The 25,817-nt window shown below is 56.5% G+C and overlaps 1 protein-coding gene across 1 annotated transcript in view; it reads right to left on the bottom strand.

Moving 5' to 3' along the window:
* LOC139254650 (putative uncharacterized protein DDB_G0290521) overlaps positions 1-25,817 on the bottom strand; it is a 57,528-nt gene that overhangs the window by 30,757 nt on the left and 954 nt on the right. Inside the window, exon 2 of the mRNA XM_070873772.1 lies at positions 9,623-9,672. Coding sequence (XP_070729873.1) covers positions 9,623-9,672 — 50 coding nt within the window. The remainder of the gene's footprint in view (positions 1-9,622; positions 9,673-25,817) is intronic.

The raw sequence follows: 25,817 nt of genomic DNA, 5'->3' as shown, positions 1-25,817 counted from the left end.
AACTGGAGGGAGAGGCTTGGGCTGGAATGGTGGGATGCTCTGTGTTCCAGACGGCAGAACTAGAGGGAGAGGCTTGGGCTGGAACGGTGGGATGCTCTGTGTTGCAGACGGCAGAACTAGAGTGAGAGGCTTGGGCTGGAACGGTGGGACGCTCTGTGTTGCAGACGGCAGTACAAGAGAGGGAGGCTAGGGCTGGGATGGTGGGGCGCTCGGTGTTCCAGACGACAGCACTCGAGTGCGAGCCATGGGCTGGGATGTTGGACGAATGGGTGTAAACTGCTCCATGATATCAGCAGCAGCACTGGGACCCGAAGCGTCGGAATCAAAACCATAGTAGGTGGAACCAGAACCTATGCGAGAGGGAGGCGCAGGATCGGATGGTAGTGCACTGACTGTAGAATGCTGCATTATACCAGCAGCACCACTGGGACCCGCAACATCGGAAGCGAAAGCATGGAAGGTGGAACCAAGACCTATGCTCGGGGTTGAAACTCTGATGACCCTTGATGGGGGCTCATAAACATTGATTTGGAAGCTCTCCCCTGCAGACATTTCAGTCATCACTGCCATCATCCAGTCTGGATCATCTGCAGCTGGTTGTACTGGTTCTTGTTCTGTACCCTCAGGATCCTCAGGGTTGGCAGCAGCAGCATCATCATCATCATCATCATCATCACCATCACCATCACCATCGTCATCATCATCATCATCATCATCATCATCATCACCATCACCATCATCACCATCACCATCACCATCATCATCGTCATCATCATCATCATCATCACCATCATCATCATCATCACCATCACCACCATCATCATCACCACCACCACCATCATCATCATCATCATCATCATCATCGTCATCATCAACATCATCATCATCGTCATCATCATCATCGTCATCATCATCATCATCATCATCACCATCATCATCATCACCACCATCATCATCATCATCACCATCATCATCATCACCACCATCATCATCATCATCATCACCATCATCACCACCATCATCACCATCATCATCATCGTCATCGTCATCATCATCATCATCATCATCATCATCATCATCGTCATCATCATCATCGTCATCATCATCATCATCATCACCATGTTCTGCAAAATGCATCAGAACAGTCAAATGTTTAACAGCGAGGGAGGGGGCCGGATGGGTGACATGAGTACTCTCACACATAGCAGGCCAGGCAGCAGGTTGATTTAAAGGGCCATGATGCATTTTCAGGACTTACCCTCTTCCTCGCGTGCGGGCCCAGCTTGTGCTGTACCGATTGCTTTTCTCCATGTACGACTCATCATAGCAGCTACCCTTTGTTCCAAGGGTGTCAGTGGATGCAGATTGGGCGTGCCTCCTCCTGTCCGAGTTGCCTCCCTTTTGTTGTGGGCCAATTTCTTCTGCAAAGAGTAAAATATAACTTTTTACAGAGTGTGTCAGTCTGCAAGGTGGGACATACAGATAGCCAGGTTACAATTACGATTGAATTAAAAATGGGAAATATTACTTACACTAACTACTTGACCAAGGTCGTGCCATTTCTTTTTACACTGGCTTCCAGATCTCATGGTATGTACCACTGCGCAGTAATCTTCTGCAACTTGGTTCCAGTGTTTCTTCATTTCTTTTGGTGGCACTTTTATGCGACCTCTGTTGCTTGTATCTAGCTCCTGCCATCTCTGCTCAATTACGTTGACTAATATCTCTACTTCCTCATGCAAGAAATTCTTTGTTCTTGGTGGACGTTGATCCATTGCAAAGTTGAATTGGCACTCTTATTTCTCAAAACACACAGTCCTTAATTTGCATGCACCAATGCAGCACCGGTTCTGCAAGTTTAGCAGTGAAAAGCTGAACTCACTGATTTCAGCAGGTGATTTATTCAACAGTGCTGCTAAAAGCACTCCCTCACACACAGAAATATCACAAAAATTAAATTACAAGCCTTTCCAGGGGTCCAAGAGACAAATCTTCACTTTTTCTCCAGTCCTTTAAAAAATGGCCGAGTGCCAATGTTTGTTTGACACTGCGCGTGCGCGCACGCTCCAACGCACACGCTCCAACGCACACGCTCCAACGCACGCTCCAACGCACACGCTCCAACGCACACGCTCCAACTCACGCTCCAACGCGCACGCTCCAACGCACACGCTCCAACTCACGCTCCAACGCGCACGCTCCAACGCACACGCTCCAACGCACATGCTCCAACGCACGCCAACGCACGCTCCAACACACACGCTCCAACTCACACGCTCCAACTCACGCTCCAACGCACACGCTCCAACGCACGCTCCAACTCACACGCTCCAACTCACGCTCCAACGCACACGCTCCAACACACGCTCCAACGCACGCTCCAACTCACACGCTCCAACTCACACGCTCCAACTCACGCTCCAACGCACGCTCTAACGCACGCTCCAACGCACACGCTCCAACGCACGCTCCAACGCACACGCTCCAACGCGCACGCTCCAACGCGCACGCTCCAACGCACGCTCCAAAGCGCACGCTCCAACGCGCACGCTCCAACGCACGCTCCAACGCGCACGCTCCAACGCACGCTCCAACGTGCACGCTCCAACGCACACGCTCCAACGCACGCTCCAACGCGCACGCTCCAACGCGAACGCTCCAACGCACACGCTCCAACGCAGCACGCTCCAACGCAGCACGCTCCAACGCGCACGCTCCAACGCACACACTCCAACGCGCACACGCTCCAATGCACGCTCCAACGCGCACACTCCAACGCGCACGCTCCAACGCACACGCTCCAACGCACGCTCCAACGCACACGCTCCAACGCACGCTCCAACGCGCACACTCCAACGCGCACGCGCCAACGCGCACGCTCCAACGCACACGCTCCAACGCACGCTCCAACGCACACGCTCCAACGCACGCTCCAACGCGCACGCTCCAACGCACAAGCTCCAATGCACGCTCCAACGCACACGCTCCAACGCACACGCTCCAACGCACGCTCCAACGCACACGCTCCAACGCACGCTCCAACGCACATGCTCCAACGCACACGCTCCAACGCACGCTCCAACGCGCACGCTCCAACGCACGCTCCAACGCGCACGCTCCAATGCGCATGCTCCAACGCACGCTCCAACGCACACGCTCCAACGCGCACGCTCCAACGCACACGCTCCAACGCGCACGCTCCAAAGCACGCGCTCCAACGCACGCTCCAACGCACACGTTCCAACGCACGCTCCAACGCGCACGCTCCAACGCACGCTCCAACGCGCACGCTCCATCGCACACGCTCCAACGCACACGCTCCAACGCACACGCTCCAACGCACGCTCCAACGCACACGCTCCAACGCACACGCTCCAACGCGCGCACGCTCCAACGCACACTCTCCAACACACACGCTCCAACGCGCACGCCGCAATGCACACGCCCCAACGCGCACGCCCCAACGCGCACGCTCCAACGCGCACGCTCCAACACGTACTCTTCAACACGCACGCTCCAACACGCACGCTCCAACGCGCACGCTCCAACGCCCACGCTCCAACGCGCACGCTCCAACGCGCACGCTCCAACACGCACGCTCCAACGCACGCTCCAACGCACACGCTCCAACGCACGCTCCAACGCACATGCTCCAACGCACACGCTCCAACGCACGCTCCAACGCGCACGCTCCAACGCACGCTCCAACGCGCACGCTCCAATGCGCATGTTCCAACGCACGCTCCAACGCACACGCTCCAACGCGCACGCTCCAACGCACACGCTCCAACGCACACGCTCCAAAGCACGCGCTCCAACGCACGCTCCAACGCACACGTTCCAACGCACGCTCCAACGCGCACGCTCCAACGCACGCTCCAACGCGCACGCTCCATCGCACACGCTCCAACGCACACGCTCCAACGCACACGCTCCAACGCACACGCTCCAACGCACGCTCCAACGCGCACGCTCCAACGCACACACTCCAACGCGCACACGCTCCAACGCACACACTCCAACGCGCACTCTCCAACACACACGCTCCAACGCGCACGCCGCAATGCACACGCCCCAACGCGCACGCTCCAACGCGCACGCTCCAACACGTACTCTTCAACACGCACGCTCCAACACGCACGCTCCAACGCGCACGCTCCAACGCCCACGCTCCAACGCGCACGCTCCAACGCGCACGCTCCAACACGCACGCTCCAACGCGCACACTCCAACACACACGCTCCAACACGCACGCTCCAACGCGCACGCTCCAACACGCACGCTCCAACACGCACGCTCCAACGCGCACGCTCCAACGCACACGCTCCAACGCACGCTCCAACGCACACGCTCCAACGCACACGCTCCAACTCACGCTCCAACGCGCACGCTCCAACGCACACGCTCCAACTCACGCTCCAACGCGCACGCTCCAACGCACACGCTCCAACGCACATGCTCCAACGCACGCCAACGCACGCTCCAACACACACGCTCCAACTCACACGCTCCAACTCACGCTCCAACGCACACGCTCCAACGCACGCTCCAACTCACACGCTCCAACTCACGCTCCAACGCACACGCTCCAACACACGCTCCAACGCACGCTCCAACTCACACGCTCCAACTCACACGCTCCAACTCACGCTCCAACGCACGCTCTAACGCACGCTCCAACGCACACGCTCCAACGCACGCTCCAACGCACACGCTCCAACGCGCACGCTCCAACGCGCACGCTCCAACGCACGCTCCAAAGCGCACGCTCCAACGCGCACGCTCCAACGCGCACGCTCCAACGCACGCTCCAACGCGCACGCTCCAACGCACGCTCCAACGTGCACGCTCCAACGCACACGCTCCAACGCACGCTCCAACGCGCACGCTCCAACGCACGCTCCAACGCGAACGCTCCAACGCACACGCTCCAACGCAGCACGCTCCAACGCAGCACGCTCCAACGCGCACGCTCCAACGCACACACTCCAACGCGCACACGCTCCAATGCACGCTCCAACGCGCACACTCCAACGCGCACGCTCCAACGCACACGCTCCAACGCACGCTCCAACGCACACGCTCCAACGCACGCTCCAACGCGCACACTCCAACGCGCACGCGCCAACGCGCACGCTCCAACGCACACGCTCCAACGCACGCTCCAACGCACACGCTCCAACGCACGCTCCAACGCGCACGCTCCAACGCACAAGCTCCAATGCACGCTCCAACGCACACGCTCCAACGCACACGCTCCAACGCACGCTCCAACGCACACGCTCCAACGCACGCTCCAACGCACATGCTCCAACGCACACGCTCCAACGCACGCTCCAACGCGCACGCTCCAACGCACGCTCCAACGCGCACGCTCCAATGCGCATGCTCCAACGCACGCTCCAACGCACACGCTCCAACGCGCACGCTCCAACGCACACGCTCCAACGCGCACGCTCCAAAGCACGCGCTCCAACGCACGCTCCAACGCACACGTTCCAACGCACGCTCCAACGCGCACGCTCCAACGCACGCTCCAACGCGCACGCTCCATCGCACACGCTCCAACGCACACGCTCCAACGCACACGCTCCAACGCACGCTCCAACGCACACGCTCCAACGCACACGCTCCAACGCGCGCACGCTCCAACGCACACTCTCCAACACACACGCTCCAACGCGCACGCCGCAATGCACACGCCCCAACGCGCACGCCCCAACGCGCACGCTCCAACGCGCACGCTCCAACACGTACTCTTCAACACGCACGCTCCAACACGCACGCTCCAACGCGCACGCTCCAACGCCCACGCTCCAACGCGCACGCTCCAACGCGCACGCTCCAACGCGCACGCTCCAACGCACGCTCCAACGCACACGCTCCAACGCACGCTCCAACGCACATGCTCCAACGCACACGCTCCAACGCACGCTCCAACGCGCACGCTCCAACGCACGCTCCAACGCGCACGCTCCAATGCGCATGTTCCAACGCACGCTCCAACGCACACGCTCCAACGCGCACGCTCCAACGCACACGCTCCAACGCACACGCTCCAAAGCACGCGCTCCAACGCACGCTCCAACGCACACGTTCCAACGCACGCTCCAACGCGCACGCTCCAACGCACGCTCCAACGCGCACGCTCCATCGCACACGCTCCAACGCACACGCTCCAACGCACGCTCCAACGCGCACGCTCCAACGCACACACTCCAACGCGCACACGCTCCAACGCACACACTCCAACGCGCACTCTCCAACACACACGCTCCAACGCGCACGCCGCAATGCACACGCCCCAACGCGCACGCTCCAACGCGCACGCTCCAACACGTACTCTTCAACACGCACGCTCCAACACGCACGCTCCAACGCGCACGCTCCAACGCCCACGCTCCAACGCGCACGCTCCAACGCGCACGCTCCAACACGCACGCTCCAACGCGCACACTCCAACACACACGCTCCAACACGCACGCTCCAACGCGCACGCTCCAACACGCACGCTCCAACACGCACGCTCCAACGCGCACGCTCCAACGCACACGCTCCAACACATACTCCAACGCACACGCTCCAACACGCACGCTCCAACGCGCACACTCCAACGCGCACACTCCAACACACACGGTCCAACACACACACTCCAACGCACACACGCAGGGTTGCCGGCACCACGTTGGCTCATTTAAATGTGACCCGCCCCCCACTACTTACAGAATCGGTGCGAGTGTTTGGCTCCGCCCCCCGCTGTGAAGAGCGCGACGCGCCAAGCTGAGATCGAGCTCCGAGGAGGCGGAGAATATCGAAGTTTTTTCGAGCGCACTTTTAGGCGCGAAGAACAGGCGTCCAGCTCGGAGGTGCGCCGTTTTCGGCACGGGCCGAAACTTGGGGCCAATATTTCAGGTGTGATCTCACCAAGGCCCTGTACAACTGCAGCAACACCTCCCTGCTCCTGTACTCAAATCCTCTCGCTATGAAGGCCAGCATCCATTTGTTTTCTTCACCGCCTGCTGTACCTGCAAGCCTACCTTCAATGACTGATGTACCATGACACCCAGGTCTCGTTGCATCTCCCCTTTTACTAATCAGTCACCATTCAGATAATAATCTGCCTTCGTGTTTTTGCCACCAAAGTGGATAACCTCACATCTGCCATGCATTTGCCCATTCACCTAACCTGTCCAAGTCCCCCTGCAGCCTCTTAGCATCCTCCTCTCAGCTCGCACTGCCACCCAGCTTAGTGTCATCTGCAAACTTGGAGATATTATATTCAATTCCTTCGTCTAAATCATGAATGTATATTGTAAATAGCTGGGGTCCCAGCACTGAACCCTGCATCACTGCCTGCCATTCTGAAAAGGTCCCGTTTATTCCCACTCTTTGCTTTCTGTCTGCCAACCAGTTCTCTATCCACGTCAATACATTACCCCCAATACCATGTGCTTTGATTTTGCACACCAATCTCTTGTGTAGGACCTTGTCAATAGCCTTTTGAAAGTCCAAATACACCACACCCACTGGTTCTGCTTTATCCACTCTACTAGTTACATCCTCAAAAAATTCTAGAAGATTTGTCAAGCATGATTTCCCTTTTATAAGTCCATGCTGACCTGGACTGATCCTGTCACTGCTTTCCAAATGTGCTGCTATTTCATCTTTAATAATTGATTGCAACATTTTCCCCACCACTGATGTCAGGCTAACTGGTCTATAATTACCCATTTTCTCTCTCCCTCCTTTTTTAAAAAGTGGGGTTACATTAGCTACCCTCCAGTCCATAGGAACTGATCCAGAGTCCATGGAATGTTGGAAAATTACCACCAATGCATCCACTATTTCTAGGGCCACTTCCTTAAGTATTCTGGAATGCAGACTATCAGGCCCTGGGGATTTATAGGCCTTCAGTCTCTTCAATTTTCCTAACACCATTTCCTGACAAATAAAGATTTCCCTCAGTTCCCCCTTCTCGCTAGACCCTTGGTCCCCTAGTATTTTCGGGAGGTTATTTGTGTCTTCCTTAGTGAAGGCAGAAGCAAAGTATTTGTTCAATTAGTCTGCCATTTCTTTGTTCTCCATTATAAATTCACCTGATTCTGACTGCAAAGGACCGACATTAGTCTTCACTGATCTTTTTCTCTTCACATATTTATAGAAGCTTTTGCAGTCAGTTTTTATGTTCCCTGCAAGCTTACTCTTTCATACTCTATTTTCCCTTTCCTAATTAAACCCTTAGTCCTCTGCTGAATTCTGAATGTCTCCCAGTGCTCAGGTTTGTTTGCTGCACGGCGGGGCAGCCGAGTTTTGGATCACCTCTAGTTTACGTGGGGTAAAATGTGGGAGGCCAGCCAGGAGTGCTTTGGAGCAGTCAGGTCTAGATTTAACAAAGGCATGGATGAGGGTTTCAGCAGCAGATAAGCTGAGGCAGGGGCGGAGGCGGGCGATGTTACGGAGGTGGAAATGGGGCTTTTAGTTATTCCGCGGGTATGTGGTCGAAAGCTCATTTCAGGGTCAAAAATGACCAAAGTTGCGAAGAGTCTGGTTCAGCCTCAGACAGATGCTCGGGAGAAGGGTGAAGTCAGTGGCAAGGGAGTTTGTGGCGGGGACAGAAGACAATGGCTTTGGTCCTCCCAATATATAATTGGCGAAAATTTCTGCTCATCCAGTACTGGATGTCAGACAAGCAGTCTGACAATCAATAATGCAAATATTAAATATCTGTAACAAATGCATAATAAGGAATATCAATAATGCAAATATTAATGCTATATTACAAATGCTGAATGTTTACATCTGTTCAGTAATTAAGAATACATGTATAATATTGTGTAATTATGTACAGCATGGAATTACGATGAATTTGCAGCACAGAAAGAGAACATTTTACCGAACTGGTCCTAACGCTGTTTATGTTCCCCACGAGCCTCCTCCCATCCGTCTACATCGAACCCTATCAACATCTCCTTCTATTCCTTTCCCTCTGTGTGTTCATGGAGCTCAGCCATGAATAATCTCTGCCTCTCGCCTCAGCCTCTCTGTGTGGTGGCGAGCTCCACATTCTCACCCCTCTCTGGGTAAAGAAGTTTCTCCCAAATTCCCCACTGGATTTATCAGTGCTGATCTTATATTGGTGGCTCCCGAGATCTCGTCTCGCCCCTAAGTGGAAACATCTCCTATACGTTTACCGCCATCACTTTAAAGACCTGTATCATGTTCCCCCCCTTCAGCCTTCTCCTTACCAGAGAAAAGAGCCCCCACCAGTTCAGTCTTTGCTGAGAGTTATAACATCTCAGTTCTGGTATCATCTTGGCAATCCTTCATCGCACCCTCTCCATTGCCTCGACATCCTTTTTGTGTAATATGGAGACCAAATCATGGAATACCTATCACAAATCCAAAGGTTTTCAATCTGATCAGTAATTAAAAGTATAAATAATAAGTGTAAGAATTTCACTTTAAACTCCATGTTTGAACCTTCCCACTCAGATTTCCGCCCCTGCCACAGCCCTGAAACTGTCCTGATGCAAGTCACAAACCAGAAGTGCCTTGGGAAGTTTTTCTACATAAAGACATTAAATAAGCACAGTGCAGTTTGTTTATAATGAAAATGACTTACTCAGGTAACCCAGAATCTGCAGCAGAGTCCTCATCGTACTGGGGGATATTCTGGAAGTGAACACAAGGAATTATTATTAGAGAGAGTTGGGAGATCAGAGGGAACTTTAAACAGGGAGTTGGACAGGTGGGTAAATCAATTTACAATCGGGGAACTACACCTCTCTCCCTCACTGGGACACCGACATACTTTCGACATAAACTCCATATTCCGCCCCACCACAGCCCTCAAACTGCCCGAAGGCATTGCCCGCCACGTCTCGGTGACTAGCACTCGCCTCTCAGTCAGTAGGTGCTGGGTTCAAGCCCAACTCCAGGGACTCGAGAAATAAATCCAGACTCACACTCACAGTGCAGAGGTGAGCTCTCCCTCTCTCCCTCACTGGGACCCTACAGACAGAGGTGAGCTCTCACTCTCTCCCTCACTGGGACCCTACACACAGAGGTGAGCTCTCCCTCTCTCCCTCACTGGGGCCCTACAGACAGAGGTGAGCTCTCCCTCCCTCCCTCACTGGGACCCTACAGACAGCGGTGAGCTCTCCCTCTCTCCCTCACTGGGTCCTTACAGACAGAACTGAGCCCTCCTTCGCTCCCTCACTGGGACCCTACACACAGAGGTGAGCTCTCCCTCTCTCCCTCACTGGGGCCCTACAGACAGAGGTGAGCTCTCCCTCTCTCCCTCACTGGGACCCTACAGACAGAGGTGAGCTCTCCCTCTCTCCCTCACTGGGACCCTACAGACAGAGGTGAGCTCTATCTCTCTCCCTCACTGGGACCCTACAGACAGAGGTGAGCTCTTCCTCCCTCCCTCACTGGGACCCTACAGACAGAGGTGAGCTCGATCTCTCTCCCTCACTGGGACCTAATAGACAGAGGTGAGCTCTCCCTCTCTCCCTCACTGGGACCCTACAGACAGAGGTGAGCTCTCCCTCTCTCCCTCACTGGGACCCTACAGACAGAGGTGAGCTCTCCCTCTCTCCCTCACTGGGACCCTACAGACAGAGGTGAGCTCTCCCTCTCTCCCTCACTGGGACCCTACAGACAGAGGTGAGCTCTCCCTCTCTCCCTCACTGGGACCCGACAGACAGAGGTGAGCTCTCCCTCTCTCCCTCACTGGGACCCTACAGACAGAGGTGAGCTCTCCCTCTCTCCCTCACTGGGACCCTACAGACAGAGGTGAGCTCTATCTCTCTCCCTCACTGGGACGCTACAGACAGAGGTGAGCTCTATCTCTCCCTCACTGGGACCCTACAGACAGAGGTGAGTTCTATCTCTCCCTCACTGGGTCCCTACAGACAGAGGTGAGCTCTATCTCTCCCTCACTGGGACCCTACAGACAGAGGTGAGTTCTATCTCTCCCTCACTGGGACCCTACAGACAGAGGTGAGCTCTATCTCTCCCTCACTGGGACCCTACAGACAGAGGTGAGTTCTATCTCTCCCTCACTGGGTCCCTACAGACAGAGGTGAGCTCTATCTCTCCCTCACTGGGACCTAACAGACAGAGCTGAGCTCCACCTCCTTACATGTCCTTGATAAACACCAATACCTTGTCTCTAGGTCCAGTCTCCCTGTGTAGACCCCCTCCATTACTGGAGGGCCAGTGTCTCACCTCCTGACTCCCCAAAGCCTTTCCACCATCTACAAGGCACAAGTCAGGAGTGTGATGGAACACTCTCCACTTGCCTCGATGAGTGTAGCTCCAAAAACACTGAAAAAGCTCGACACCTTCCAGGACAAAGCAGCCGCTTGCTCGGCTCCCCATCCACCACCTTCAACACTCACTCCCTCCACCACCGGCGCACCGTGGCTGCAGTGTGTACCATCTACAAGATGCACTGCGGCAACTCGCCAAGGCTTCTTCGGCAGCACCTCCCAAACCCGCGACCTCTACCACCTAGAAGGACAAGGGCAGCAGGTGCATGGGAGCACCATCACCTCCACGTTCCCCTCCCAGTCACACACCATCCCAACTTGGAAATATATCGGCCGTTCCTTCATCGTCGCTGGGTCACGATCCGGGAACTCCCTCCCTAACAGCACTGTGGGAGCACCTTCACCACACGGACTGCAGCGGTTCAAGAAGGCGGCTCACCACCACCTTCTCAAGGGGCAATTAGGGATGGGCAATAAATGCCGGCCTTGCCAGAGATACCCACATTCTGGAACGAATTTAAAAAAATAGGGCCCCTGAGCCTGCTCCGCCCTTCAGTAAGATCTTGGCTGATCTTCTACCTCAACTCCACCTTCCCGCACCATCCCCTAATATGTTGGGTCCCTTCGTGCCCAAAGATCAATCAATATCAGCCTTGAATATACTCAACAACTGAAGATCCACAGCCCTCTGGGGTAGAACATTCCAAAGATTCACCACCCCCTGTGAAGAAATTTCTCCTCATCTCAGTCCTAATTGTCCAACACCTAGTTCTGGACTCCTCAGCCAGAGGAAACAACCTCTCAGCATTAACCCTGTCAAGTCCTCGAAGAAGTTTATATGTTTCAACGAGATCAAATTTCATTCTTCTAAACTCCAAAGAATATTGGCCCAATCTACTCAATTTCTCAACCCAGGGATCAATCTAGCAAACCTTCATTGCACTCCTTCCAAGGGAAGTATATCCTTCCTTAGTAAGGAGATCGAACAGTGCTCCAGTGTGGTCTCACGAAAGCCCTGTATAATTGGAGCAGGATTTGCTTACTATTACACTCCAACCCCTTTGCAATAAAACCCAACATACCCTTTGCCTTCCCAATTACTTGCTGTACCTGCATGTTAAGTTTCTATGATTCATGTGCAAGGACCCCCAGGTTCCTCTGAATACCAACATTTACAAAAAATATTTTGCTTCTGGTAGGTTCCATAGACTGACCTTGTAGTCTCTAGAAGATTAAACGATTAACGAATTGAGGTGTGTAAGATGATTGAATGAGTTTGGGGTAGGCAGAGAGAAACTGTTTCCTCTCGTGAGGGAGACCAGGACAAGGGAGCAGGAGCTCAGAATTAGAGCCCGGCTGTTCAGGGGTGATGTCAGGAAGCACTTCTTCACACAAAGTGGGAATCTGGACCTCTCTATCCCTCGCCATGCTGCTGAGGCTGGGGTTCAATGGAAAATAGTCAAATGTGGGATTGATAGCTTTTTGTTGGGTAAGGAAATAAAAGGTTATGGAACTAGGCGGGTCGATGGGTAAAAGGTACAGATGGGCCATGGTCGAATTGAATGCTGGAGTAAGCTGGAAGGGTTAAGTTGCCCCTTCCTGTTCCCTTGTTTCCGTGTTGCTATGACTCTCAGAATTCTCTCTCTACACTCTACTTTGCATTAGTTGTGAAATGTGCTCCTGTGGCCATTAGCAGAACATATCCGTGCTTCTGACTTGAACAGTGCATTGTTCTCAGTCTCTCAGCATCCTCTGACAAACAACAAGCTCCCACCTTTTTGAAGCCAGGCATTGTCCTACCTGCAACACAGCACGCAACATTCAAATCCGTTAGCCACAGGGATGCAAAGATCAGCCCGACACAGAATAGACAATGGGTCGATAGTCGCTTCGAGTAACTTCCTTGTACACTGGTGCTCACGCACGGGGATTGCCAGCTTCGGCAATCTGGGGAGAAAGGAGGTTGTGGAGTTTATTGTGGGCTGGGCCTTTGCACACACACACTGTAACACTGAGCAAGCAGGTGTTACAGAGGGACTGAGACCATTGAGGGAGGGTAGCACAGTGCTCATGTCACTGCACTATTGGTCCAGAGAATGGGAGATCTTGGGACTTGTGTCAAAATTGGGAGAGATATCCCACAGACTAGTCAAACCACAGCCTGACACAGTCATACTCACAGAATCAGACCTTTCCACCAATGTCCCAGACTCCTCCATCACCATCCCTGGGTACATCCTGTCCCACCGGCAGGACAGACCCACCAGGGGTGGGGCACAGTGGTATACAGTCGGTACAGTCGGGAGGGAGTGACCCTGGGAGTCCCCAACATTGACTCCAGACCCCACGACGTCTCATGGCTTCAGGTCAAGCACGGGCAAGGAAACCTCCTGCTGATTACCAGCTACAACTGTCAGCCGTGGCTCAGTGGGCAGCACTCGCCTCTGAGTCAGAAGGTTGTGGGTTCAAGTCCCACTCCAGGAACTCGGGCACAAAAATCTAGGCTGACACTCCCTGTGCAGTACTGAGGGAGAGCCGCACTGTCAGAGGGGCAGTGCTGAGAGAGCGCCACACTGTCGGAGGGGCAGTACTGAGGGAGTGCCGCACTGTCAGAGGGGCAGTACTGAGAGAGCACCGCACTGTCAGAGGGGCAGTACTGAGGGAGAGCCGCACTGTCAGAGGGGCAGTGCTGAGAGAGCGCCACACTGTCGGAGGGGCAGTACTGAGGGAGTGCCGCACTGTCAGAGGGGCAGTACTGAGAGAGCACCGCACTGTCAGAGGGGCAGTACTGAGGGAGAGCCGCACTGTCGGAGGGGCAGTACTGAGGGAGCGCTGCACTGTCAGAGGGGCGGTACTGAGGGAGAGCCGCACTGTCGGAGGGGCAGTACTGAGAGAGCACCGCACTGTCAGAGGGGCAGTACTGAGAGAGCACCGCACTGTCAGAGGGGCAGTACTGAGAGAGCGCTGCACTGTCAGAGGGGCGGTACTGAGGGAGAGCCGCACTGTCGGAGGGGCAGTACTGAGGGAGTGCCGCACTGTCGGAGGGGCAGTACTGAGGGAGTGCCGCACTGTCGGAGGGGCAGTACTGAGGGAGCCCCTCACTGTCGGAGGGGCAGTACTGAGGCAGCGCCGCACTGTCGGAGGGGCAGTGCTGAGAGAGCGCCGCACTGTCGGAGGGGCAGTACTGAGGGAGCGCCGCACTGTCGGAGGGGCAGTGCTGAGGGAGTGCCGCACTGTCGGAGGGGCGGTACTGAGGGAGTGCCACACAGTCAGAGGGGCAGTACTGAGGGAGCATAGAAACATAGGAACATCAAAAATAGGTGCAGGAGGAGGCCATTCTGCCCTTGGAGCCTGCACCACCATTCAATATGATCATGGCTGATCATTCACCTCAGTACCCCTTTCCTGCTTTCTCTCCATACCCCTTGATCCCTTTAGCCGTAAGGGCCACATCTAACTGGCATCAACAACTCTCTGCGGCAGGGAATTCCACAGGTTAACAACTCTCTGAGTGAAGAAGTTTCTCCTCATCTCAGTACTAAATGGCTTACCCCTTATCCTTAGACTGTGCCCCTGGTTCTAGACTTCCCCCGCGCTGTCAGAGGAGCAGTACTGAGGAAGCGCCGCACTGTTGGAAGAGCTATGGCGAGAGAGCGGGGCAGTGGGATTAGTTTCAGATTGATCCAGGACGGGGCCTCGGTTTAACACCTCATCTGAAAGACGGCTCCTCCGACAGTGCGGCTCTCCCTCAGTACTGCCCCTCCGACAGTGCGGCACTCCCTCAGTACTGCCCCTCCGACAGTGCGGCGCTCCCTCAGTACCGCCCCTCCAAAAGTGAGGCGCTCCCGCAATACTGCCCCTCCGACAGTGCGGCGCTCCCTCAGTACTGCCCCTCCGACAGTGCGGCACTCCCTCAGTACTGCCCCTCTGACAGTGTGGCTCTCCCTCAGTACCGCCCCTCCGACAGTGAGGCGCTCCCTCAGTACTGCCCCTCCAACAGTGAGGCGCTCCCTCAATACTGCTCCTCCAACAGTGAGGTGCTCCCTCAGTACTGACCGTCCGACAGTGCAGCACTCCCTCAGTACCGCCCCTCCGACAGTGAGTTGCTCCCTCAGTACTGCCCCTCCGACAGTGAGGCGCTCCCTCAGTACTGCCCCTCCGACAGTGCGGCACTCCCTCAGTACCGCCCCTCCGACAGTGCGGCACTCCCTCAGTACTGCCCCTCCGACAGTGAGGCGCTCCCTCAGTACTGCCCCTCCGACAGCGAGGCGCTCCCTCAGTTCTGCCCCTCCGACAGTGCGGCACTCCCTCAGTACTGCCCCTCCGACAGTGCAGCACTCCCTCAGTACCGCCCCTCCGACAGTGAGTTGCTCCCTCAGTACTGCCCCTCCGACAGTGAGGGGTTCCCTCAGTACCGCCCCTCCGACAGTGCAGCACTCCCTCAGTACTGACCCTCCGACAGTGCGGCGCTCCCTCAGTACTGCCCCTCCGACAGTGCGGCACTCCCTCAGTACTGCCCCTCCGACAGTGAGGGGTTCCCTCAGTACTGCCCCTCCGACAGTGAGGGGCTCTCTCAGTACTGCCCCTCCGACAGTGAGGGGTTCCCTCAGTACCGCCCCTCCGACAGTGCAGCACTCCCTCAGTACTGACCCTCCGACAGTGAGGGGTTCCCTCAGTACCGCCCCTCCGACAGTGCAGCACTCCCTCAGTACTGACCCTCCGACAGTGAGGGGTTCCCTCAGTACCGCCCCTCCGACAGTGCAGCACTCCCTCAGTACCGCCCCTCCGACAGTGCGGCATTCCCTCAGTACTGCCCCTCCGACAGTGCGGCTCTCCCTCAGTACTGCCCCTCCGACAGTGCGGCTCTCCCTCAGTACCGCCCCTCCGACAGTGAGGTGCTCCCTCAGTACTGCCCCTCCGACAGTGCGGCTCTCCCTCAGTACCGCCCCTCCGACAGTGCGGCGCTCCCTCAGTACTGCCCCTCCGACAGTGCGGCTCTCCCTCAGTGTTGCCCCTCCGACAGTGAGGTGCTCCCTCAGTACCGCCCCTCCGACAGTGAGGGGCTCCCTGCGAGGTGCTGCCCCTCCGACAGTGCGGCGCTCCCTCAGTACTGCCCCTCCGACAGTGCGGCACTCCCTCAGTACTGCCCCTCCGACAGTGCGGCACTCCCTCAGTACTGTCCCTCCGACAGTGCGGCACTCCCTCAGTACTGACCGTCCGACAGTGAGGGGCTCCCTCAGTACTGCCCCTCCGACAGTGCGGCACTCCCTCAGTACTGTCCCTCCGACAGTGCGGCACTCCCTCAGTACTGACCGTCCGACAGTGAGGTGCTCCCTCAGTACTGCCCCTCCGACAGTACGGCACTCCCTCAGTACTGTCCCTCCGACAGTGCGGCACTCCCTCAGTACTGACCGTCCGACAGCGAGGGGCTCCCTGCGAGGTGCTGCCCACTGAGCCATTGCTGACACACTCACACATCCCCCCAAACCCGGATAAACCGCTTGGCACAGGACACCAGGGAACAGCTCGGGGCCCCACGGTGCGGGGACTAACCCTTCACCAGACATTCTCCCCCTCTGCCCCTCGACAGACCCCACCTCCCCCCCGGCCCGCGAGCTCAAGGCATAAGGGGGAAAGCTTTGCACTATTTGACTGTGCGAGGCCTCGCTGATCACCGGAGACCCTCCCTCGGACACCTGCCCCACCCTAATGTGCACATTGCGGCACGAGTAGGCGGTTCGGAGTGGAATACCTTGACTGATTTCTCCCTCCTCCAACCCCACCTCCCCGTCCCCCCCCCTCCAATCTTTACCCCAGGGAGGGGCAACATTAGCTTCCCCTGTCCCTCGGAGAAAGTTGCTAAATTCAGCTGCATTTGTTGGACAACTTTGTGATGGAAGGTGGAAGAGCGGTGGGGGTTGTGGGGGGGGGACGGGGGGGAAGAGGGGGTGAATTTGGGCTGTCAGGGGGAGAAATATCCTCGTCACTTCCCCTTTAACAAACTCACATTGAAGTGCAGCCTCAAAAATATCCCTCGACTGCAGGGAATCTGAGGTCACAGATCATCCATGGTGGGATTGAAAGGCGGAACAGGCTCGAGAGGCTGAATGGCCTCCTCTTGTTCCTGGGTAAGGGGCTCGAGGGGCTGAATGGACTCCTCCTGTCCCTAATGTAACAGGCTCGAGGGGCTGAATGGCCTCTTGTTCCTGTGTAACAGGCTCGAGGGGCTGAATGGCCTCCTCCTGTTCCTAATGTAACAGGCTCGAGGGGCTGAATGGGCCTCCTCCTGTTCCTGTGCAACAGGCTCGAGGGGCTGAATGGCCTCCTCCTGTTCCTGTGTAACAGGCTCGAGGGGCTGAATGGCCTCTTGTTCCTGTGTAACAGGCTCGAGGGGCTGAATGGACTCCTCCTGTCCCTAATGTAACAGGCTCGAGGGGCTGAATGGCCTCCTCCTGTTCCTGTGTAACAGGCTCGAGGGGCTGAATGGACTCCTCCTGTCCCTAATGTAACAGGCTCGAGGGGCTGAATGGACTCCTCCTGTCCCTAATGTAACAGGCTCGAGGGGCTGAATGGGCCTCCTCCTGTTCCTGTGTAACAGGATCGAGGGGCTGAATGGACTCCTCCTGTCCCTAATGTAACAGGCTCGAGGGGCTGAATGGGCCTCCTCCTGTTCCTGTGTAACAGGCTCGAGGGGCTGAATGGGCCTCCTCCTGTTCCTGTGTAACAGACTCGAGGGGCTGAATGGCCTCCTCCTGTCCCTAATGTAACAGGATCGAGGGGCTGAATGGACTCCTCCTGTCCCTAATGTAACAGGTTCGAGGGGCTGAATGGCCTCCTCCTGTTCCTAATGTAACAGGCTCGAGGGGCTGAACTGCCCCCTCCTGTCCCTAATGTAACAGGATCGAGGGGCTGAATGGACTCCTCCTGTCCCTAATGTAACAGGCTCGAGGGGCTGAATGGCCTCCTGTCCCTAATGTACCAGGCTCGAGGGGCTGAATGGGCCTCCTCCTGTTCCTGTGTAACAGGCTCGAGGGGCTGAATGGCCTCCTCCTGTTCCTGTGTAACAGGCTCGAGGGGCTGAATGGGCCTCCTCCTGTCCCTAATGTACCAGGCTCGAGGGGCTGAATGGCCTCCTCCTGTTCCTGGGTAACAGACTCGAGGGGCTGAACGGCCTCCTCCTGTCCCTAATGTAACAGACTCGAGGGGCTGAATGGCCTCCTCCTGTCCCTAATGTAACAGGATCGAGGGGCTGAATGGACTCCTCCTGTCCCTAATGTAACAGGCTCGAGGGGCTGAACGGCCTCCTCCTGTCCCTAATGTAACAGGATCGAGGGGCTGAATGGACTCCTCCTGTCCCTAATGTAACAGGCTCGAGGGGCTGAACGGCCTCCTCCTGTCCCTAATGTAACAGGATCGAGGGGCTGAATGGCCTCCTCCTGTTCCTAATGTAACAGGCTCGAGGGGCTGAACGGCCTCCTCCTGTTCCTAATGTAACAGGCTCGAGGGGCTGAATGGCCTCCTCCTGTTCCTAATGTAACAGGCTCGAGGGGCTGAACGGCCTCCTCCTGTTCCTAATGTACCAGGCTCGAGGGGCTGAATGGCCTCCTCCTGTTCCTAATGTAACAGGCTCAAGGGGCTGAATGGCCTCCTGTTCCTAATGTAACAGGCTCGAGGGGCTGAATGGCCTCCTCCTGTTCCTAATGTAACAGGCTCGAGGGGCTGAATGGCCTTCTCCTGTTCCTAATGTAACAGGCTCGAGGGGCTGAATGGCCTCCTCCTGTTCCTAATGTAACAGGCTCGAGGGGCTGAACGGCCTCCTCCTGTTCCTAATGTAACAGGCTCGAGGGGCTGAATGGCCTCCTCCTGTTCCTAATGTAACAGGCTCGAGGGGCTGAATGGCCTTCTCCTGTTCCTAATGTAACAGGCTCGAGGGGCTGAATGGCCTCCTCCTGTTCCTAATGTAACAGGCTCGAGGGGCTGAACGGCCTCCTCCTGTTCCTAATGTAACAGGCTCGAGGGGCTGAATGGACTCCTCCTGTCCCTAATGTAACAGGCTCGAGGGGCTGAATGGACTCCTCCTGTCCCTAATGTAACAGGCTCGAGGGGCTGAATGGGCCTCCTGTTCCTGTGTAACAGGCTCGAGGGGCTGAACGGCCTCCTCCTGTTCCTAATGTAACAGGCTCGAGGGGCTGAACGGCCTCCTCCTGTCCCTAATGTAACAGGCTCGAGGGGCTGAATGGCCTCCTCCTGTTCCTATGTTACTTCTGTAGAACAGTCTGTAATCACTCTGCAATTCAGAATTCAGGCTCCGTTTGATTGTGCAGGCCCCGCGACCCCCGACCCTGTAAAACCTCTGTCCGAATAATTGGCATTGCTGAGAAATAAAACTCACTGCATCGATCAAAGCCTCTTATCCAAGTTTTCGTCCTCTCAGGGACACTATCTGTCTCTCTGTGTCCTCTCTCTCTCTCTCTGTCCCTCCCTCCCTCCCTCTCTCTGCCTCTCTCTCTCTCTGTCCCTCCCTCTCTCTCTCTCTCTCTCCCTCCCTCCCTCTCTCTGCCTCTCTCTCTCTCTGTCCCCCCCTCCCTCTCTCTCTCTCTCTCCCTCCCTCCCTCTGCCTCTCTCTCTCTGTCCCTCCCTCTCTCTCTTTTTCCCTCCCTCCCTCTCTCTGTCTCTCTCTGTCCGTCCCTCTCTCTCTCTCTCCCTCCCTCCCTCTCTCTGTCTCTCTCTCTCTCTCTCTGTCTGTCCCTCCCTCTCTCTCCCTCTCTCTGTCCCTCCCTCTCTCTCTCTCTCTCTCTGTCCCTCCCTCTCTCTCTCTCTCTCCCTCACTCTCTCTTTGTCTCTCTCCATCCCACCCTCTCTCCCTCCCTCTCTCTCTCTCTCTCCCTCCCTCCCTCCCTCTCTCTCTGTCTCAATGGATTTAGGAATGAGCTGTAATACAGGGAGACACCAGGAGGGGGAGTGAGATATTTGTTGAATGGTGAGAGATTGGAAAATATTGGTGTTCGGAGGGACCTGGATGTACTTGTACACCAATCACAGAAAGTTCACATGCAGGTACAGCAAGCCATCATCATAGGCAGTCCCTCAGTATTGAGGAAGACTTGCCTCCACTCTAACAGTGAGTTCTCAGGTGACTGAACAGTCCAATATGGGAACCACAGTCCCTGTCACAGGTGGGACAGACAGTGGTTGAGGGAAGGGGAGGGTGGGACTGGTTTGCCGCACGCTCCTTCCGCTGCCTGCACTTGGTTTCTGCATGCTCTCGGCGACAAGACTCAAGGTGCTCAGCGCCCTCCCGGATGCACTTCCTCCACTTAGGGCAGACTGGTCTTTGGCCAGGGGCTCCCAGGTGTCGGTGGGGATGTTGCACTTTATCAGGGAGGCTTTGAGGGTGTCCCTGTAACGTTTCCTCTGACCACCTTTGGCTCGCATGCCGTGTCGAAGCTCCGAGTAGAGCGCTTGTTTTGGGAGTCACATGTCGGGCATGCGGACAATGTGGCCCTGCCCAGCGGAGCTGGTCGAGTGTGGTCAGTGCTTCGATTCTGGGGATGTTGGCCTGGTCGAGGACGCTAACCTTGGCACATCTGTCCTCCCAGGGGATTTGTAGGATCTTGTGGAGCATCGTTGATGGTATTTATCCAGCGATTTGAGATGTCAGCTGTATATGGTCCACGTCTCTGAGCCATACAGGAGGGCGGGTATCACTACAGTCCTGTAGACCATGAGCTTGGTGCCAGATTTCAGGGCCTGGTCTTCGAACACAAGCGTTTATTACAGCAAGCAATGAGAAAGGCAAATGGTATGTTAGCTTGTGTTACAAAGGGATTGGAACATAAGAGCAAAGAAATGTTACTCCAACTATACAGGGCTCTGTCGAGGCCACATCTGGAGTACTGGTTACAGTTCTGGTCTCTTTATCCCAGCTTTTAAACTCCACTCTAATCGAGTAGTCAGAATCATATTCACAAACGTTATCCTAACCCTAACATGCAAATCACAAAGTCTGCTCCCAACCCTGAGAGCAAACCCTAATCCTGACTTCAAACCGGAACCCCAAGTGCCCCCTATCCTCACCCACCGAGCCACATGTGGAGATATTGGCGCAGGTGTCTAACAACCTGCTCAAAGGGGTCGCTTTTAAGGAGCGTCTTAAAGGAGGAGAGCGAGAGAGAGAGAGACAGGAGAGGTTTAGGGAGTGAATTCCAGAGCTTGGAGGGGGGGGGGTGGGGGGCGGAGTTTATTTCCCGCTTACTGCAGTCGATCTGTGATCATTGAAGTAAAGATCTAACTCTCAGAGAATCAGCCCACTCCACTGGCATCAAATTGCATCAGAATATAATGTATTTAGCAAGCCTGGACGGAAGGGGTGGAGCTTAATAGAATGGGATGTTGCACTTTATCAGGGAGGCTTTGGGGGTGTCCCTGGTCAAGGGCAGAATTAGAGGAGTGCAGAGATCTCGGGGTAGGTTGTGGGCCTGGAGGAGATTACAGAGATAGGGAGGGGTGTAGGGGCTGGAGGGGGTTACAGAGATAGGGAGGGGTGTAGGGGCTGGAGGTTACAGAGATAGGGAGGGGTGTAGGGGCTGGAGGGGGTTACAGAGATAGGGAGGGGTGTAGGGGCTGGAGGAGCTTAGGGAGGGATGGAGGAGCTGGAGGAGGTTACAGAGATAGGGAGGGGTTTGGGGCTGGAGGAGGTTACAGAGATAGGGAGGGGTTTGGGGCTGGAGGGGGTTACAGAGATAGGGAGGGGTTTGGGGCTGGAGGAGGTTACAGAGATAGGGAGGGGTGTAGGGGCTGGAGGTGGTTACAGAGATGGGGAGGGGTGTAGGGGCTGGAGGGGGTTACAGAGATAGGGAGGGGTGTAGGGGCTGGAGGAGGTTACAGAGATAGGGAGGGGTGTAGGGGCTGGAGGGGGTTACAGAGATAGGGAGGGATGTAGGGGCTGGAGGGGGTTACAGAGATAGGGAGGGGTTTGGGGCTGGTGGAGGTTACAGAGATAGGGAGGGGTGTCGGGGCTGGAGGGGGTTCCAGAGATAGGGAGGGGTTTGGGGCTGGAGGAGGTTACAGAGATAGGGAGGGGTGTCCGGGCGGGAGGAGGTTACAGAGATAGGGAGAGGTGTAGGGGCTGGATGAGGTTAGGGAGGGATGGAGGAGCTGGAGGAGGTTACAGAGATAGGGAGGGGTTTGGGGCTGGAGGAGGTTAGGGAGGGATGGAAGAGTTGGAGGAGGTTACAGAGATAGGGAGGGGTTTGGGGCTGGAGGAGGTTACAGAGATAGGGAGGGGTTTGGGGCTGGAGGGGGTTACAGAGATAGGGAGGGGTTTGGGGCTGGAGGAGGTTACAGAGATAGGGAGGGGTGTAGGGGCTGGAGGTGGTTACAGAGATGGGGAGGGGTGTAGGGGCTGGAGGAGGTTACAGAGATAGGGAGGGGTTTGGGGCTGGAGGAGGTTACAGAGATAGGGAGGGGTGTTGGGGCTGGAGGTTACAGAGATAGGGAGGGGTGTTGGGGCTGGAGGAGGTTACAGAGATAGGGAGAGGTGTAGGGGCTGGAGGGGGTTACAGAGATAGGGAGGGGTGTAGGGGCTGGAGGAGGTTACAGAGATAGGGAGGGGTGTAGGGGCTGGAGGAGGTTACAGAGATAGGGAGGGGTGTAGGGGCTGGAGGAGGTTACAGAGATAGGGAGGGGTTTGGGGCTGGAGGAGGTTACAGAGATAGGGAGGGGTTTGGGGCTGGAGGAGGTTAGGGAGGGATGGAGGAGCTGGAGGAGGTTACAGAGATAGAAACATAGAAACATAGAAATTTACAGGGCAGAAGGAGGCCATTCCGGCCCATCGTGTCTGCACCGGCCGACAAAGAGCCGCACGGCCCTCGGTCAGCAGGCCGAAAGGTTACATACCAACCCATGAACAATGACGGAAAGGCAAAGAGCACCCAGCCCAACCAGTCTGCCCCACACCTGTGCAACACCCCTTATACTAAAAATATCTGATAGTGCGGCGCTCCCTCAGTACTGCCCCTCCGACAGTGCGGCGCTCCCTCAGTACTGCCCCTCCGACAGTGAGGCGGTCCCTCAGTACTGCCCCTCCGACAGTGCGGCACTCCCTCAGTACTGCCCCTCCGACAGTGCGGCGTTCCCTCACTACTGCCCCTCCGACAGTGCGGCGTTCCCTCAGTACTGCCCCTCCGACAGTGCGGCACTCCCTCAGTACTGCCCCTCCGACAGTGCGGCACTCCCTCAGTACTGCCCCTCCGACAGTGCGGCACTCCCTCAGTACTGCCCCTCCGACAGTGCGGGGCTCCCTCAGTACTGCCCCTCTGACAGTGCGGCACTCCCTCAGTACTGCCCCTCTGACAGTGAGGCGCTCCCTCAGTGCTGCCCCTCTGACAGTGCGGCACTCCCTCAATACTGCCCCTCCGACAGTGCGGCTCTCCCTCAGTACTGCCCCTCCGACAGTGCGGGGCTCCCTCAGTACTGCCCCTCTGACAGTGCGGCACTCCCTCAGTACTGCCCCTCTGACAGTGAGGCGCTCCCTCAGTGCTGCCCCTCTGACAGTGTGGCACTCCCTCAGTACTGCCCCTCCGACAGTGCGGCACTCCCTCAGTACTGCCCCTCCGACAGTGCAGCGCTCCCTCAGTACTGCCCCTCCGACAGTGCGGCACTCCCTCAGTACTGCCCCTCCGACAGTGCGGCACTCCCTCAGTACTGCCCCTCCGACAGTGCGGCTCTCCCTCAGTACTGCCCCTCCGACAGTGCGGCACTCCCTCAGTACTGCCCCTCCGACAGTGCGGCGCTCCCTCAGTACTGCCCCTCTGACAGTGAGGCACTCCCTCAGTACTGCCCCTCCGACAGTGTGACACTCCCTCAGTACTGCCCCTCCGACAGTGCGGCACTCCCTCAGTACCGCCCCTCCGACAGTGAGGGGCTCCCTGCGAGGTGCTGCCCCTCCGACAGTGCGGCTCTCCCTCAGTACCGCCCCTCCGACAGTGTGACACTCCCTCAGTACCGCCCCTCCGGCAGCGAGGGGCTCCCTGCGAGGTGCTGCCCACTGAGCCACTGCTGACACACTCACACAACCCCCCAAACCCGGATAAACCGCTTGGCACAGGACACCAGGGAACGGCTCGGGGCCCCACGGTGCGGGGACTAACCCTTCACCAGACATTCTCCCCCTCTGCCCCTCGACAGACCCCACCACCCCCCCGGCCCGCGAGCTCAAGGCATAGGGGGGAAAGCTTTGCACTATTTGACTGTGCGAGGCCTCGCTGATCACCGGAGACCCTCCCTCGGACACCTGCCCCACCCTAATGTGCACATTGCGGCACGAGTAGGCGGTTCGGAGTGGAATACCTTGACTGATTTCTCCCTCCTCCAACCCCACCTCCCCATCCCCCCCTCCAATCTTTACCCCAGGGAGGGGCAACATTAGCTTCCCCTGTCCCTCGGAGAAAGTTGCTAAATTCAGCTACATTTGTTGGACAACTTTGTGATGGAAGGTGGAAGAGCGGTGGGGTTTGTGGGGGGGGGGACGGGGGGGAAGAGGGGGTGAATTTGGGCTGTCAGGGGGAGAAATATCCTCGTCACTTCCCCTTTAACAAACTCACATTGAAGTGCAGCCTCAAAAATATCCCTCGACTGCAGGGAATCTGAGGTCACAGATCATCCATGGTGGGATTGAAAGGCGGAACAGGCTCGAGAGGCTGAATGGCCTCCTCCTATCCTAATGTAACAGGCTCGAGGGGCTGAATGGCCTCCTCCTATCCTAATGTAACAGGCTCGAGGGGCTGAATGGGCCTCCTCCTGTTCCTGGGTAAGGGGATCGAGGGGCTGAACGGCCTCCTCCTGTTCCTAATGTAACAGGATCGAGGGGCTGAATGGGCCTCCTCCTGTTCCTAATGTAACAGGCTCGAGGGGCTGAACGGCCTCCTCCTGTTCCTAATGTAACAGGCTCGAGGGGCTGAATGGCCTCCTGTTCCTAATGTAACAGGCTCGAGGGGCTGAACGGCCTCCTCCTGTTCCTGTGTAACAGGCTCGAGGGGCTGAATGGCCTCCTCCTGTTCCTAATGTAACAGGCTCGAGGGGCTGAATGGCCTCCTCCTGTTCCTAATGTAACAGGCTCGAGGGGCTGAATGGCCTCCTCCTGTTCCTAATGTAACAGGCTCGAGGGGCTGAATGGCCTCCTCCTGTCCCTAATGTAACAGGCTCGAGAGGCTGAATGGCCTCCTCCTGTTCCTAATGTAACAGGCTCGAGGGGCTGAACGGCCTCCTCCTGTTCCTAATGTAACAGGCTCGAGGGGCTGAATGGCCTCCTCCTGTTCCTGTGTAACAGGCTCGAGGGGCTGAACGGCCTCCTCCTGTCCCTAATGTAACAGGCTCGAGGGGCTGAACGGCCTCCTCCTGTCCCTAATGTAACAGGCTCGAGGGGCTGAATGGCCTCCTCCTGTTCCTGTGTAACAGGCTCGAGGGGCTGAATGGCCTCCTCCTGTTCCTAATGTACCAGGCTCGAGGGGCTGAATGGCCTCCTCCTGTTCCTAATGTACC

This window comes from Pristiophorus japonicus, unplaced genomic scaffold (genome assembly GCF_044704955.1).
Source record: "Pristiophorus japonicus isolate sPriJap1 unplaced genomic scaffold, sPriJap1.hap1 HAP1_SCAFFOLD_565, whole genome shotgun sequence".
In the NCBI taxonomy this organism is placed as follows: domain Eukaryota; kingdom Metazoa; phylum Chordata; class Chondrichthyes; family Pristiophoridae; genus Pristiophorus; species Pristiophorus japonicus.
This window is presented reverse-complemented; position numbering and strand designations above follow the sequence as displayed.